Raw genomic sequence first — 16,012 nt, 5'->3', positions numbered from 1 at the left:
GTTTTTTCAAAACCGACGTATAAACTTTTTAAACAAAGGACCTTCCAGAAGCTTTCCTTCACACCTCTTTTTTCTCTTACGGTCTCTCTCTCACAAGACGTACTGTACAATATCTTGCGGCTATAGCGCGCTTATCGCGAGTTAAAATTAACTCCAACCAAACACCTCCTGCTCCTCTGCCGTCAACTCGCCTACCTGTTGTCTGGTGCGGTACAATCTCACTGTCCATATCTATATTTCTCTCGGCATATGGTGCGAATAAACCGTTTCCGCCGCCGCGGATTGTGTACAAGGAAAGAGCAGGACGGCGCGTGGAAAAGTGGAGGGTGGAGAAGCAGGCTGCAGTGTTGGAGCGGAGCAGAGTTTCCTGTGAGAAATCCTACAGCGAGGGAAAATCTCAGGGAGGCGGAAGTGAAAAAAGCAGCGGTTGCTGTTTGGAAGACAGAAGGGCTGGGCTGGCTATTTACCCAACGGGGCAATCAAAATGAGACGCCTCCATTTTAAAAATGCTGTCCTTTTTGTACCAGTAAATTACCCTTGGTACAGCGTGTTTGGCAGAAGGAGCACCCTTACTCGACACGGCAATGGAATAAGGAAGGGCAGCGCTATAAAAGTAAACAGTGGTGTCGTTCTGTACGGGTAGTCTGGTGGCTGAATCGAGATTCTTTCCGAGTGTAAAGCATACCCTTGAGTACGAGACAAATATGGCACGGTGTTTACGTCATACAGGAACCTCAACCATAGACGGAATACTGTACCCGGGTAGTGTACAGTGCTGAAGTGCTGTGTTCGGGCCAGAGTGTTCTGAAAATTGTGAGAGAGCGAGCGACTTTGAGCGACTGTGTGTATCTACTGTACAGGGCTGTGGGCACTTTGGACAATGTTGTACGTTTGCAGAGGGGGGAAAGATATTACTGTACAAAACAGGGGTGCTGTTTGGAGGTGTGGACGTAGAATAGGTTTAAAAAGTGGGATGCAAACAAAGGCAGGAACAGACAGCAAATGTGAGAAGTTGTGGAGAGTAAGGGCTCGTAGCAATGAAAGATATGGGAAGGCGGTGCACCTAGGATAACCGTAAGATGAGTAAATGGTGTGACGTGCTGCATGAGGGTCGACATCGACATGTTGGTTTTTGAGGATAGGTAGCAGAGGTCAATTAGGGAGGCAGTTTGAGGGTGCCTGACAGCAAACAAGGTACTGTAGTGCGACACACTCTGGCTGGAGATGTTTATGTAGTTTGTTGTGATCTGGGGCTACAGTGAGGACCGTACGACAATACGAATATCTTCTATCTGTTACGGTACAGTAGTTTGGTTATGGTCACAGACGATACCCATGTCGCATGTCGATACAGTATGTGATGATAGCGATCCTGTGCATTGCCTCAATGATGGATCAGGTTGGGAAGGATATTGTACAGTATGAAATGCGGAGGAAAACGGAGGCGGAGGGTGCGGCGTACACACAATGCGTAGATTGATGATCTCCTTCGCCATTTATAATGGCATTGGAAGGCGATTGCAAAGAGAGAATTGGGGGTGAAAGTAGGTTGTGGTGCCGTTCTCCGGGCACCTTGCATGGCTGTGGCAGTTGGTGGCGGCGGAATAAGGGTAATAATGATTATCATTATTTACCCTTACATGGTTTGCAGGTATACGTACATTAGTATATGTTGTACCCGGTTTCTAGTTAGAGGTTAAGGGCCCGTTTCCGATGTGAATGACCCCTCCATGGAGGGCGTGGATCGGGCCAAAGTGGGATTATAGGAGGCGAACCTGACGCAAGGCGGCGGAACGCTGTGGATGTGCCAAGTGGAAGTCGGGGTGGGGTGTAGGATTGGCGCCGCAACGTGCATCACGCAAAAAAAGCGGCGGCGGAGGACAAGAGTCTGGCGCCACCTCAGTCAACCTGCGGGAGGGAGGACTGATTTGAGCCTTTCAAAAGGCTTTCAAAGGTCTTTTTTGCAAAACGCCTCCATCGAAACTTGTTCTGCACTCTCATTGGGCGTAGTGGTGAAGGGGCGACACACAGAGGAGAGGGGCGGGAGAAAACGGGCCACCGGCCCCGCTTCTTCAGTTCAAACTTGTGTACTGTACAGGCACTGTACACAAGTTTGTACATTGGCGCACGACGGGGCGCCGGGTGTTGGGCACTGTTCCACTGAGAACGTGCTCTGCTAAGACCGGCCCTCACTGAATGCCCGCACTGAACGCCCGCAGGGAATTTCCACTCCCTCGTGCCGTACGCCCGCACCCGCCAATGGCGTTGCGACAACTGGAGCAGAGGGGGACAGGGCCCCCTTCTGATACCGAACACGTGTAAGCAACAACTCTATGTGCCTATGCATGAACTGCCTCTATGATGCCCGGTGATAGAAGATGATAACAAACAACTGCACTGCAGCTGAAGGTACCGTACGCGCAGCGTCGTGTGATCATCGAGGACAACTGTAAAACTTCCTCCGTGCACACGGTGCACACTCCCCCCCGGTCAGGTTCCACAATTCTCTCCCTCACAAGATCTCAAATTCCTTCTCCAACCCCAACCCCTTCTCCTTCACCAACCCTCGATTGGCCCCCAATCCCCTTACTTCGACCAACATATCAAGTTTACTCAACTACCCATGCACAACTTACATCCCACAGTACAGCACTGTATTGTACTCGCACATAGAAACTAGTCTATATTCCAGTATGCTACCCGTTTGCAATACCTTCACGGCTGAATTATTTTCTCCACGCAACCTAGACACGATCTCCCCAGATGCAGCCGCTACAAGACTTTCCCCTACACACTCCCTCCCCCCTAGATACCCCGCGCCCACGGCCCACACCCCACGCCCAAAATCATCAACCTCTTCTATCACGACCTGCCGAAGACAAGTCCCTATCAGAACAATCAGATACGTATCGAGGTACAGTACGGAAGCACGTGCTTCCCAGTTTGGTCTCAAATCATCAGCCCATTAATGTCTCAGTTTGGGAGGAGATCAGCCCTGGCTTTCCCGTGAGGTTCGACAAAATACCTTCGCCACGTCTAGACGATACGGATTGTATGGACGAATACCTTCTCGAATCAAAGTGCCAACAGTACCATGCACTCACTAATATACCAACATGCCGCTCCCCGTCTTCCCTCTGCAACGTCCTGCTTTACACTTCTTGTACGTCTCATCCTACAATATTCGTGCGAAAAACACACCGCGAATAATCCTACCCTACCAGTAGACGTCGTACAGCTTGCGCGAGAAGGGCAAAAATATTTTCTGTTCACAGCGGCCCGCCATGTATAAACCAATTCGCTTCATCCCATCATCAACAACATGGAATCATCACTTATGAGTTTGGAGGCTCAATGCACTCATCGCTACTGTATCTACACACCTCGATCCTTGGCCCAACAACAAGCGCACCAGCGCCCTCACACCTTTGTCTTCAAATTCATCTGAGTACAGCCCATGGCTATGTCATCACTTTGAACATTCCTTTCCTGAAACGGCACCTATTCTTGGTGCCTAGAGCACGAAGCTCGGGGATGACAAACTGCTCGATCGTTTGTTCAACAGTTTTGTAAGGATACCCTATTCAAAAGCCTATCGAACTGATTTCGCAGCCCGCAATTACACCCAGCAAGCAATTGTACTGTATGTCGAAGTGTCAATGCGCACCATTGGTGAGCTTTGTTTTCGGAAACAAACATTAGAAATGCTCGTCCAACATAGCATGCTGAGTTGCTCTTGACTTTGCAAAAGCATGTAAACATTTACTGCATGTAAACATGTACTGTACGTGTTACCAGCCAGGCGCCTGGATGTTTCTTTAGTCAACAGGGCAGGGGTTGGACATGGGCGTACGCTGTCGAATACGCCGATTTCATGTACAACCCAGTGTCAGATCTTTTAACGCTAGTGAAAAAACGCCGGCATAGTTGGGGGGACAGTCGCGCGGCTCGGCAATGTTTATATTTTGTGTTCTACAACAAACGTCGGGGAGAGCATATGGAAGACGGGGAAGGTACAGCCGGAGATAGCGTGTCTGCAAAGATTCCTGAGAAGGGATGAGATGCGGGCGACTTTTATAATACTGGCAGTATTGTATTTCAAATACGGCTTTATTATACGACGAACTCGAGATTCTGTTCTGTACTATGTACCTGTTGAAAATATCAAACCTAGCGAGGGTACATTTTGTAGATAGCGGGGGGGGGTCTGTAATTACGTGTGGGAAGAACGGGCCGGAATCAAGAGATGATGGACAAGACAGATGGAGAGTTGGGCATTTTCCGCACGAACATTGTTCTCATCTTCTTGGGAAGGTTATGGAATGCGGGGAGGATAATGTCCGACGGTGGACGCGGGCCGTGTCTGGACAAGGCGGGCAGAGGGGTCTTAGCTCTGTTGTAAATAAAGATGTAAGGTATATGATAAGGTACACATTAAGTTAAACAAACGGCATACACCGGCATATACCGATGGTGCCGCGGGCAGAGGGGGAAGGTGCTTTGTTGTGTATACGGGAGGCGGGTTTGTTGGGAGGGGGTGGGGGGATGGGGTTGCTGCAGGGTACACGGGGGGGTGCGATTGAGGGGGAAGGGCGTCAGAGGGGGCGTGTGCAAGGGGGGTAAAGAGATGACTCGCGGTAGCGGCGGGGGTGCGAAAAGAGATAGGGGGAAAATCAGAGATGAGATTGCGTGCGGCGTGGAAGAGTGAAAAATGGAAAAGTTTTGGGGGGGCGACTGAGCGTGTTGGCGGGGTCGTTTCTGGCGTGGTTGTACCCATTGTAAGCGAATTGGCGCGGTGCCATTGGGCGGCGGCGCGCCTCATGCAAAGGAAGCGCGCATATCCCACGCCTGCTACTAACTCCTATCCACTGCCCTTCTCCCCGTGCGCAACCCCTTTCCTCAATACGTTAACCACACCTCACCTCCCCACCGAGTAACTCCACAACTTCCTCTTAACCACTCCCTCACCCTCTACCGGGCCCCAACCTCCCTCGCTTCCCCCCCCACCCCGCTTACCAGGCCCTCCCCCTCCCCTCCATCCCCCCCCCTTCATTACCGTTATCTCCCTGCCTCCTGGCCCCCCCACCGTCCCCTCCTATTTTCGTCTCGCCGTCCCCCCTAATCACATCCCGACCTTTATAAACCTCCCGCCCATCCCCCTCCCCGTGCCCGCGCTCCCCTCTCCGTACCTGCACCTATCCTCCTCCTTTATCGCTTCATCTCCCCTCTTCCCACTCCATCCACACAGCTACTTTGCTCTCACCAACCCTGTGATCGCTCTAACGTCGGGGAGTTCCTCCCTTATTGGGAAGTTCTCCTCGACCCATTCCCAAATATCCCCACCGCGTGCATGATCCTACGATGGCTCCCATTACTGCCATTCTAGGAATCGTCTCCAACGAACCAGCACTATGTCGCTGGCTCCACAGCCACGATCCCGACCGCGACATCAGCACAGACCTCCTCAGATCTTCAGCGACCTACATATCCAAGTCCCCCTCCCCTCACGCCTTTGCAGCCACGGGCTCCCCAGTCGCCCCCACTGCTTCCCTTATTGTACCCATGTACGCACGCAAGCACTTTGTCCTCGGCCAGCTCTACGGCCCAAGGCCCTCCACCACCGCCGACGGTACCGATAGGCTCTCCTCTCCAGGCTATTCCCCACCGCCGCGAACCATCTGTCGTCGCTTCGTCGTCGACCTCTCGTTTCCAGATGCCCTCGCCTTTCTGGAGTACGAATGGCTTGACGACGGCAAGCTTTGCGTTTCCATGCATAACATCACCCAGGATGGCCACTATGAAGCAGAGTCTCTCATACTCGCCTATGCCGACCGCGACCACAAAGGCGTGTTCCTCTCCCAGGACAACCTGCTCAGCAAGCATCGCCCGGAACACCCCAAGAAGGTCATCATGAAGATTCGCACTCACGAAATTTCGAGTTGCTCCATGTGCGAACCAGAGGGCATAGTCAAGTGCCAATGCGAGCCGTCTACGTATTCGTCTCCCCACAATCCCAAAAGGTTTGAGCTGCCTCACAACTGGGAAACATGGCTGGCAGCCTTCACGAAGTCGCGCACAGGACCAGCCAAGATGAAGGTTTCATACAAGATTATCTCCGAGCAAGGCAACCGCGAGGGCACGGGAAAGTTCGCCTTGGAACAGAATTGTGAGCTCGGCGTTGAGGCTAGGTCTCCTATCGGTAGCGAGCTTTTCAAGATGTTCTTCGAGTCTACGGATATGATTCTTTCAAGTCCACGCACTGACGATACTGTCCGTTCGGCGGAAGAAAGACGCGACCGCAGGATCCTTGGCATAATCGAATCCGAGGATGAAGATTGGACTGCAACAAACAGTGCTGGCATCGTGGACGTGAAGGAGGAGAATATGGTCGAGCACCACTCCGAAGATTTCACTATAGAGGAGCAACCTGTCGATTGTGTAGAGAAACCAATTTTGTGTGATCCCGATCTCGATCCTCGAGTTCAGACGACCGCATCGACAACGACAAAACGCCGTCTCATCACTGTACGAGCCAGCGGTGGCCGAACAAATCACTCGTGGACTACTTGTGTTGGGACAGAGGCCACGTCCGACGCGCACTCAACAGCAATGAGTCGCGGCGCGCCAAACGTGATAAGTCATGGCGTATCGGACATCATCGGTCAGAGCTCCGATGCGATGACTCATAGCGTATCCAATGTCATCAGTCAAAGCGTATCGAACATAATGAGTCATGGCATTTCAAACGTCACCATGAGTCATGGCGTTCGAAACGTCGAAGGACAACGGCATATTCAGAAGAATACTAACACAACAAAACGGAAAGGGAAGCAGAAACAAAAGCTCTTTATTTGCGATTGCGGCAGGACTTTTCGGCACAAAGGCCACTACAACGAGCATCGCCTCTGTGTGCATGAAAAAGTTCGGCAGCATAAGTGCAGTTTTCCGAACTGTGAAAGGTATGTTCATCGAATTAGTTTTCCGTGCGCCGCTATGTATCCGTATTGCAATAGCTTTGATGAGTGTGATGAGTCTAACATTTCCTTAATAATGTCCTTTCGACGTTTGATTTATTGCAGCCGGTTCTTCAAAAAGTCTGACAGAGATCGACACATGCGTTCGAAACATGATTCGACTTTTGCTATAACATGACGAAAAACATGACGGTGGTCCGCATGTGCGTGACGTACTTGAGATCCTTTTTCGATATTTGGATATAGAGTCCGGCAAGCACATGTGCACGGCAACGCAATGTGAATTGTCCGTCTTGCAAGTGCTCAATGATCTTGCAAGTGCTCAATGATCTTGCAAGCGACATCAACCAGACCTTTTTTGCCTCTAACCCTACCTGCAAAGGAATATATTGTAAACGAGTAACTTGCAATCTCATCTTTCTCGGAAACCTATGTTATCGCTCCCCCACCTGCGAAGCCGAACAGCGTTTCGGTGTTCGCTTGGGTCCCACCTCGGCTTCATGTGACTTCTTCCGGGAGACCCAGTGAGATCAAGGGATCTTCTTCTTCAATTTCCCCCTGTAGCTTCAACATAATACCAATGGCTTTGTGCTCGTCTTGCTCGACGCCCTTGCCTCTCGCTAAGCAACGGGCTTTTGCGACCTGCGCCCTGCAGCAGGCCTCAAACTCAGCAGTTCCCTCAACCACGCCGGATGTAAGATCTGCAGCGCAACAGTAGCATGCGAACGCCTTTTCATCTTGCCCGAGCTCTTCGTAAAGCAAGCCCAGGTTGTATTCTGCCTTTGGATATGCACCGTCCTTGAGATGTAGGTATGAATCCATTTCGGCTCTAAGCAGTTCCCGCTTTTCGTCCTCACTTACAGCATAGCGCCGAAGTGCTGCCATGAGAAGCCCGTAATTCTCGTGCAACATTTCTCGCTCTGGTATGACTCCGTAGTGATATCCTGTGTCGCAGTTGTAAGCAACCATTGCTTTAGTGTACTTCCGTTTCGCAAAGTCTAGACTTTTGTGAGCTTCTACACTGTCAACATCTTCTTCCCTGACTCGTCGCTGTGCGATGTTTCCTCTTAGCTGATACACATTCGCACTCTGTTCCGTTTCCTCCCTTTGCTTTCGGACCTTAAGTGCAGTCTTCGCGTACTGTTCTGCAGTTTCAAAATCCTTTACCTTCGCAGCAATGATGGCCATGTGGTGGTAAGCGCTCGCCACTGCACGAACGTCTTTTTGCTCTTCGTAGAGCTGGCGGGCGTCTTCGTGGTACTGCATGGCCCGAGGAAAGTTCCGTTGTTCGGCGGCAAGCAAGCCCATGTTGTGTAGAGTGCGGGATCGGCCGAGCCGATCACTGAGCCTCAACGCTTCTTCATAGTGTCTTTCAGCTTTCGAAAATTCGCGTTTGTTCATTGCAACCCATCCTAATTCATGATGGGTGACTGCAAGTTCGCGACTGTTATTGCATTCTTTCCATATTCTGATGGTTCGGTTGAACCATTCCTCAGCCTCGTTGAGTTTGTGCAGACGGTTATGGCCCAGCAACATCCCGTATATGTGGTACGACCGTGGGATGTCCATGCTATATACTTTGTTTGAGACAGGGATATCAGCAAGTCTGTCATAGACGCCGACCTTTTCAATGATTCTTCGGCACAGAGCGTATCTCTGTGTGATATCGTTCTTCGCCGCCAAGTACCAATACATGGGCAGGAGAACGCCATAGAAAGCTTGTTTCTCTTCCAAGGCATACCTCAAGACTCTCTTTAGATTCCAGAATTCTATTTCTGTCATGACGCGACCAAAGTCATGCATAACTTTGTTGGAATCGCGGAGCAGGTCGTAAAGCTGTAACGACAATTTCCAGTAGGCCACATGCATGGGCTTCAGCATCGGATGCAAAACTTTGTCCTTGTCGGCATCTTCCAAGACTGCGTATCCCTTACTAGACGTTAACTCATTCAATGTACCTCGTGAAGTACACGCACGTTTGTGGCACAGCTTCCTCATCAACAAGACGGAAAGGCATGCGTGGATTCTCCAGGCCTCTTGGCCTCCATGCGAGCTCATACGCTCGTGATGAGTCAGCAAGCCCCATCTCACGGCCATCTTGATAGCAGAGTCCCATGCGTTCCTGTCAAACTTCGTTAAACTGTCATCGTTCTGTTCAAGTGCATGGGCATAATGGGTGAGGCCTTGGGCTGAAACCGAGCCTTTGAAAGGAGCTAGAAAAAGGAGAGCTTCCTGCTGGGGAGCCGACAGCAAGTTGAATGAGTATTCTAGACTCTCCATCACACTCATTGAGTCTGAGGGGTTGGTCAAGTGCTTTGGAAGGCTTTCAAACAAATCCTCCGGATGAGGGGCATTTGACATGTCCCCGGCCTTGAAAGTTCCTACAATAAGCTTGATCACCAAAGGGTTACCAGCGTAAAGGTCAAGCATTGGATAACTGTAAAGGGCTTTATACTTGGGGTCGGAGCTGTCACCGCTCTCGTCTAAGAGCTGCTTAACCAAAACTTCGGCCCATTTCTTAGACAAGCTTCCGATGAGGCGGCTCGGATACTTACCCACGATTGTAGCAAGGTCCAAGTTATTTGACCTGTTTTTGATGTACTTCATCAGGTCACTCTCCGAACTTCCTCGAAACCCAACAAGGACCTTTGTCTTTCCTCCTTGCAACTCGGCCAGCCATTCTGCAATTTGTTCTCGGTCGTGAGATCCATGGTTTACTCTTGATTTAAATCTACCGTCCTCAGAGTCACTTTCGAATTCACTTTCGTATTGTGAAGGTATCGATTCAAAGCGCTCAGACACAGATCTGCCCGTTCCTTCACGTGTGCACAGCCTCTCGGCGCCATCAATCACAATGACATAACAATTTTCCCGCAAGTGATTCGTTACGCGACGACGGTCATCTGCCCGTTGTAACTCACTTTGATCAGTTGGGTCATATCCAGAGACGTTAAAAAGCTGCCGGTAAATGTGCCATATCATATGGTTTAGAGAAAACGACTTCTCATGCATGCGAAACACAAATTTGTCTCTTACAAGTCCAGTGACACTCCACCACCAAGACACGTACGTGACAAACGCAGTCTTCCCGCACCCCATCATTCCATACAAGAGAATAATGTTATCTGCTCTCTCCTGAGAAAAAACCTTCCCTTCTAAGCCATGGAGATCATCATTCCGACCTAAAAAAGTCGTTTCGTCGACTGGTTCGTTGATCAGGAGGTTCTTCCGTTTGACGTTAAGTTCACTGTCCTCCCAGATAAGGGATTTATCTTCTGGAGACTCAACGAGAAGGGCAGCATCCTCCCACTTGCACCGTCTAAATAGTCCAGTCTCTGAACGGTTGGGAAGCTTTCTCTCGTAGAGCTGCGGAATCCACCAGTCTTGCCTTTCAATTGGTCCCATAACACCATTTCGGCGAGGGTCCTCATGCATGGCCAGACGTGCTCGCGTAGTGGCAACGCGAACGGAATTCATCTGGGATGGGGCTAAAATGGCTCGATAGAATTCCCGGACGAATCGGGCGGTTGTATCTACGAGAACCGACAAGGCCATGGCCAAAACGCACTGCACATTGCTCCTTGAGAAGAGCTCGTACGCGAAGCTAGGGCTGCCGGGGTTGCTCATGCCTGACCGGCAGGCACTCGTGATAACAATAGGGATCTTGAATTCGTCGACAACATGGGCTATTTCATCACCGGAGACGGTGGTGAAGCCGAAGCGCTCGCACTCGAACATGAGGCGATTATTGGCAATACCATTTGGTGAATGGAAGGAGTCATCGCTAGTTGTGCCATGACAATCCAAGTGGAGTATGTGGTAAAAGCCTGGCTTAACCAGCTTGAGCTTTTCCCATAAGGCGGTGACGGTGCCAGGACGGACGAGGTCGAGACGCAAAGGAAGGTCGTGATTTCTGACGCTGTCCATGACGGCGAGACTCTCAATGCGCAATGGGATATCCTTTTCGTCTGTGCGACTCCTCGCGGTGAGGAACAAGACGTTCAAGGTGGGATACGAGTTGATGGGATGCGGGATGATGTGATGCGGGCTTCGATGCTGGACATCACGGACAAGACAGCGGGTGGGGTCCAAGACAACAGCGCCATTCGATGGCTCGTGGAGCTTGGCGGGGTCTCGGAGTAGCTCCCAATGCAAAGAACAAAAGCGTGCGCTACCGACAACGCGGATAGAGACAAAATGGTCATCAGGGAGGGTGGTCTCCGGGGTGCCGAAGACCATGGTGAACAAGGTGGTGCCATAGTTTTGGAGGAGCTTGTCAATGGTATTGAGACGACCAGTTATAGGAAAAATTTCTCGGTCTGCAGCCTCGCAGTACCAGTTAACTTTGGCTTCATGCCCTGCCGAGACAAAAGGGGAGCGGACGGTGACGGTGCTCGATGGCGATTGAGGGTCTTCCTCTGAGATGCCGTGGACGTGAACTTGGAAAGACTCGTCTTGTGGAGAGTAGGAAGCCTCGGAAAGGACGACGTGTAGTGGGGTTGTTGGCGGTGCGGGAACAGGAGACATGCTCTGCGAGCGTGAGGCGTGTGCAGAATGCGGCCAAGTGCGCTTTGGTGGGATCAAGTGAACAGGGACCAGGAGCGCAGGAATAAAAGAAACCAGCGGGCGGTGATGCTCATGACTGACGTATGCCAGACAAGTGGGGCGGTCACAATCAGCATGGTCTCGAAGAGGGGGGTGGGGAATCGGCGCGGATGTACGACTTAAAGCGAAAGGCACTCCATGGAGGGGCGTTTGCCAGCACAATTGCGAGAAACGCTAGGCATTGGGTGTGGCGCATTAACATGCCTGGAAGGGCCTTCTTCCCGCCTCGCTGTCGTTCTAGTTGTCACCGCACCATATCTCGCCAGAATTGCTCTGAAAAATAAACGCAAATCTATGCTATCTCAACACTGGTTTGCTGTGCTGTGCAGTGCCACTTCAGTTTAGCCGCTTTACAGATCCGTACGGCCAGAAACGTTCCACTTTTTTTTTTCATTTGCTTTTCCTTCCAACCAATAGGATTAAGAGCTGGTCCGGTTTGGACTTTTAGGCATGATCCCTATCCAATCAAAAGCACCAGACGAAAAAGGCGTTGAGATCTGCCTTTTCTCGCAAAAATGTACGGTACACGTATATTAGCTTAAATGGCTTGTCGGCGACCGAAATCTGCACACGCACAGTGTGCGTGTCCAGGTGTGCGTCGCACACCTGCACAGCCCACTTCTTACACGTGTGCAGTTGATGACCGTCGTGGTCTCTAATTCTTTCTTAGTATTTCCAATTCACTATATTTCCTAATTACCCAAGCGCCATCTTCGCGTCCGCCAATCATACTCCTGTGGACAGCATGCCCTAGCTCTAACATGGAGCACCGGCGGCGCCCGTGGGGCGACTTCCCAAAACGTCTGCCATTCTCCGCAACCAGGCTCTGATCGCCAACGCAACTCTTCACTCCGCCGCTCCGACAAGCCTACTACCTTCGACGCCGCTCTCCGCCTTGTACGTGCGTCCCGCCCCCACCTGCTAATCTGTTTCCTTTGCCCGAACTGGAATCTGATTCGCGAAAAATCCTGTCTCTTGTTCCCTACGTTTCGATTTCCCCTAACCACCATCGCGACTCTAGAAGGGTAGCGCCACTCACAGCACAATCACGCACCGTGCTTGATACCAATACCCTTCCGCCAAGATGCGCATGTCAGTATTGGGCGATGCCCTCAAAACGCTCGCGAACGCCGAAAAGCGCGGCAAGCGCCAGGTGCTCCTACGCCCGTCGTCCAAGGTGATCATCAAGTTTCTGCAGGTGATGCAGACCCACGGCTACATCGGCGAGTTCGAGGTCGTCGACGATCATCGCGCGGGCAAGATCGTCGTCAACCTTATCGGCCGCCTCAATAAGTGCGGCGTCATCTCGCCTCGCTTCGATGTTTCCGTTAACGAGATCGAGAAGTGGGTCACCAACTTGCTCCCGTCCCGTCAGTTTGGTTTCATCATGCTCACCACGTCCTACGGAATCATGGACCATGAGGAGGCCAGACGAAAGCACACTGGAGGCAAGATCCTTGGCTTCTTTTATTAGAAGCATACTCGGCTGGCACTGACTGCGTTGCATATTTCATTTCTTCGGCCTCCGAGTAGATAGAGCTTCACGGAAAGTAAATCGTGTCTGTTGTTGTCTGCCACCCATTGCTTCATGTTCGCTTTCGCAATCTACGTCGTACCAGTTCCGCACCATTTCGCGAAACATCTTTGTTGCTGGAAAGTTGTCATCTCGATAATCAAAAACACGCAATTTCGTTTTCAAAGCACAGTGCCTTGCGAGCTGACCGCACCGATCGACTCATCGGCATAGTTGACCGACCAGAACGATTCTCTAGCACAAAACTGCTCCTATTCGATGTCAGCACAAGAGGAATGGCGAAGAGCGGGGCCAACTATGAGCGTTCCCAGCAATGCCCTCTACTGGCACAACAGTCAAAGAGCCTGGATCACAAGTTGTAATGTCGTGACCTCTCTTCCACAATTGGATCTGACATTTCCATTGAGGGATAGAGCAAACGGTAATTTTACTACGATACATCTCGATCAGCTTGCGTATACGTTAACAAAGCCACAGAACTCAACACTAAACGTCTCTCCTGCGTCCTCTTCCAACTCTCAGGCCGCTCGTGGACTTTTGCGCCACAAACCACCACCACAGACTCTCCATCTAAAACTATGCCGTAACAAGCACGACCTGTGCATCTTTGTTTCCGTGTGATAGCATGTACCTGGCTGACTGCATCAGCATTAGCCGCTGTGGGCAGGGCATCGCCGACGCGACCTCGGTGGGGCAATTCGCTTTTTGTCCACTGGGCAACAGCCATTGTAAGTGAGCCATTCGTCGATACATTTTTTGTGGTACTTGTGCGAGCAAGGCAGCACGCGAAGTTCCTCGCCCTCTTCGACATCGCACATGCAAACGCAACACCTAATCTCCTTGTCGGCAGTGGTGGCCTTTTGCATCGGCAGAGAGTCAATCTGCGAAGTGTCGGCGCGGTTCTTGTCTCTCATGAGCTGTTCATCCAACCGAATCAAATTCTCGTAGTCCAGACGATCTCCCTGGAGGGCCCACTCGACCGTAGCCACGAAGGGAACAGTGTGATGACTAGCGAAGAAAGGAGATTGCGAACCCCTTCGACCGCGACCCCGACGCGATATAAAGGGATCATTCGAGCGGCGAGGCCTGCCGGCTGAGTCACTCGCGTGACCCTCGCGCAAAAAGTCGAAGCCCAAAGTACTACGGGTCTCGACCGACCGAGATCTTGTGCCCCGACGGCGGTTTCTGGCGGAATCTGTGGTTTCCAATAAGTAGCTCGCATTCCTAACCTCCCTGATTGCATGGCGGACGCCAGACTCCACAGAGTTGCGGGTTGAAGATGCACCCGGGAGTCTCGACTGGAGTTCAGAGGGACCAGCCGCCCCAAGCGATCGGTTGGTGTGAGAAAGCCCGCGAGCAGCAAGACCTCCATAACTGCGTTGAGGACGAAGGGCAGATTGCTGCATGGCCCGAACGGCGATGTGACGAGCGGCACGATGGCGATAATCGGCCGAACGAAGCGAAGCGCGAACACTGGCCGGGCTCGGGCCTGCCGCATTCGAATTCGATAGCGGCACAGTGGAGGACGCAGACTGGCTGGTATCCGAGATAGGTCTCTGTGGAGATTCTTCAAATGTGTGAATGGCATGATAGAAGGCCGGCAACCTCCTTTCGAATTGAAGATCGGATGAAGCTCCAGTCAGGGTGGTGGGAAGGTCGTAGGCGGTATCATGCCAGTCCGTCTCTGGCGGCCCCAGGGACGCAGTCATGGACGCAATCATGGGAGGGTCCGAGAGCTGGGAATTGGAGTTACTGAAAATATCCAATGCGGGAAAGAAGTCGAACTGGTTGGGAGATGGTGAGGCTCTTCTGGGGCGAGTGCGGGCGGTCAACGTCGGCGCAGCCTGGCGCGGGTTGGCCAAATTGACGGGGGGCATTTGCGCTCTCGTCGCAGAGTCATATTGACGAAGCGCAGGGCCGGGGCGGTGGCTCGGGATTCGCGGCATTGAGCGACGAGGGGAGACGGGGGGTAGTGCTGCTGGGCCCGCCGGGTGGGAGGATGGTGTCGGAACGGCATAGGAGTCGTGGGGTGAGGCAAGCGGGCGAAGGCGGGGGCCCGCGGCGGCCGTTGCGATGACATCGTCCGGCGCGATGAAGCTTCTGCGCGGCAGGGGCATAGGGCCTGTCCGTCTGGCAACGCGACGGCGGTGGGCGCGGTATCCGGCAATCGATGCGGTGGAGTCCTGGTAGAAGGTGGGGGTGCGGCGCGGCTGTGGGATGGATCGGGCGTCGTCGTCGTCGACGACAATGACGGGGGAGGTGATCTCCGGCGGGGAGAGCGGCGGCATTGGCGACGAAGCTCCCGAGTCGCGGCGACGGCGCTTCCGAGGGCTGTCCTCGATCAGAATGGTCTCAGGGAAGGGGTGGGCCGGCTGCTGCGGCGGGGTGTCGAGCAGGATGACGTCGGCCGCTTCGCGCGACGGGGCGCGGCGAGGCTCCGGGGTGACATGCGGCGACGCGGCGGGTGAGTTATCCAGCAGGACGACGCCGTCGAACGGCGACAAGGGCGACAATGAGGGGGCCGCGGGGAAGTGTGGTTGCAGTTGCGGTTGCGGTTGCGCGGCCGGACCCTCGAGCGGCCATGGGTGCCAAGGCATTTCTGTGCAAAGCGGGGGGTTGTTGTGTGTGTGTTTGGTAGAGAGAGAGGAGGGATGCGTGGGTGGCAGGGGGGAGGGGAAGGGGGAAGGTGGAGGGTGGGCGACAGGGGCTGTGGGGATGGGGGAGGCGTGAAGATGTGTTTGAGTTTTTATATGGGAGGGGGGGGCACGACACGTGCGGATTTGCGGTTTTTTTTTCTGCGGAGGCGGCAGGGAGGCGGGGGGGGGGGGGAAAAAAGGGGGGGGGGGGGGGGGGGCTTGGAAAGGGGGGGCCCCTTCCAGCCTTTTAGGGGGGCATTGCG

General features: G+C 52.7%; 4 protein-coding genes; 2 read left to right on the top strand and 2 right to left on the bottom strand.

Annotated features, from left to right (window-relative positions):
* The first annotated feature begins 4,679 nt into the window (after positions 1-4,679).
* On the top strand, positions 4,680-7,394 carry CHC_T00007039001 (hypothetical protein). XM_005710420.1 is given in 4 exon segments: positions 4,680-4,933; positions 5,313-6,959; positions 7,080-7,152; positions 7,153-7,394. The coding sequence occupies 3 exon segments, from the start codon at positions 4,680-4,682 to the stop codon at positions 7,150-7,152; spliced, it is 1,974 nt and encodes a 657-aa protein (XP_005710477.1). The 3' UTR covers positions 7,153-7,394.
* A 78-nt stretch (positions 7,395-7,472) lies between these two features.
* On the bottom strand, positions 7,473-11,501 carry CHC_T00007038001 (hypothetical protein). The gene has a single exon (XM_005710419.1). It carries the CDS (start codon positions 11,499-11,501, stop codon positions 7,473-7,475), a length of 4,029 nt encoding a protein of 1,342 aa, XP_005710476.1.
* Positions 11,502-12,410: 909 nt separating this feature from the next.
* On the top strand, positions 12,411-13,153 carry CHC_T00010168001 (40S ribosomal protein S15a). XM_005710418.1 is given in 4 exon segments: positions 12,411-12,476; positions 12,601-12,663; positions 12,664-13,053; positions 13,054-13,153. The coding sequence occupies 1 exon segment, from the start codon at positions 12,664-12,666 to the stop codon at positions 13,051-13,053; it is 390 nt and encodes a 129-aa protein (XP_005710475.1). The 5' UTR covers positions 12,411-12,476; positions 12,601-12,663; the 3' UTR covers positions 13,054-13,153.
* Positions 13,154-13,763: 610 nt separating this feature from the next.
* On the bottom strand, positions 13,764-15,710 carry CHC_T00007036001 (hypothetical protein). The gene has a single exon (XM_005710417.1). The coding sequence runs from the start codon at positions 15,708-15,710 to the stop codon at positions 13,764-13,766; it is 1,947 nt and encodes a 648-aa protein (XP_005710474.1).
* Positions 15,711-16,012: the final 302 nt, after the last annotated feature.

Source organism: Chondrus crispus, genomic scaffold (assembly GCF_000350225.1).
Source record: "Chondrus crispus Stackhouse genomic scaffold, scaffold_59, whole genome shotgun sequence".
NCBI lineage: Eukaryota > Rhodophyta > Florideophyceae > Gigartinales > Gigartinaceae > Chondrus > Chondrus crispus.
Note: the sequence above shows the minus strand (reverse complement) of the source record. Positions and strands in the feature narration are given on the sequence as shown.

Bases quoted from the DNA above. Each gene is read 5' to 3' on its own strand.
- CHC_T00007039001 (XM_005710420.1), top strand. From the start codon at position 4,680: ATGAGATTGCGTGCGGCGTGGAAGAGTGAAAAATGGAAAAGTTTTGGG. The intron at 4,934-5,312 runs GTAACTCCACAA...CTTATTGGGAAG, and splicing joins ACACCTCACCTCCCCACCGA to TTCTCCTCGACCCATTCCCA. The intron at 6,960-7,079 runs GTATGTTCATCG...GATTTATTGCAG, and splicing joins AGTTTTCCGAACTGTGAAAG to CCGGTTCTTCAAAAAGTCTG.
- CHC_T00007038001 (XM_005710419.1), bottom strand. From the start codon at position 11,501: ATGTCTCCTGTTCCCGCACCGCCAACAACCCCACTACACGTCGTCCTT.
- CHC_T00010168001 (XM_005710418.1), top strand. From the start codon at position 12,664: ATGCGCATGTCAGTATTGGGCGATGCCCTCAAAACGCTCGCGAACGCC.
- CHC_T00007036001 (XM_005710417.1), bottom strand. From the start codon at position 15,710: ATGCCTTGGCACCCATGGCCGCTCGAGGGTCCGGCCGCGCAACCGCAA.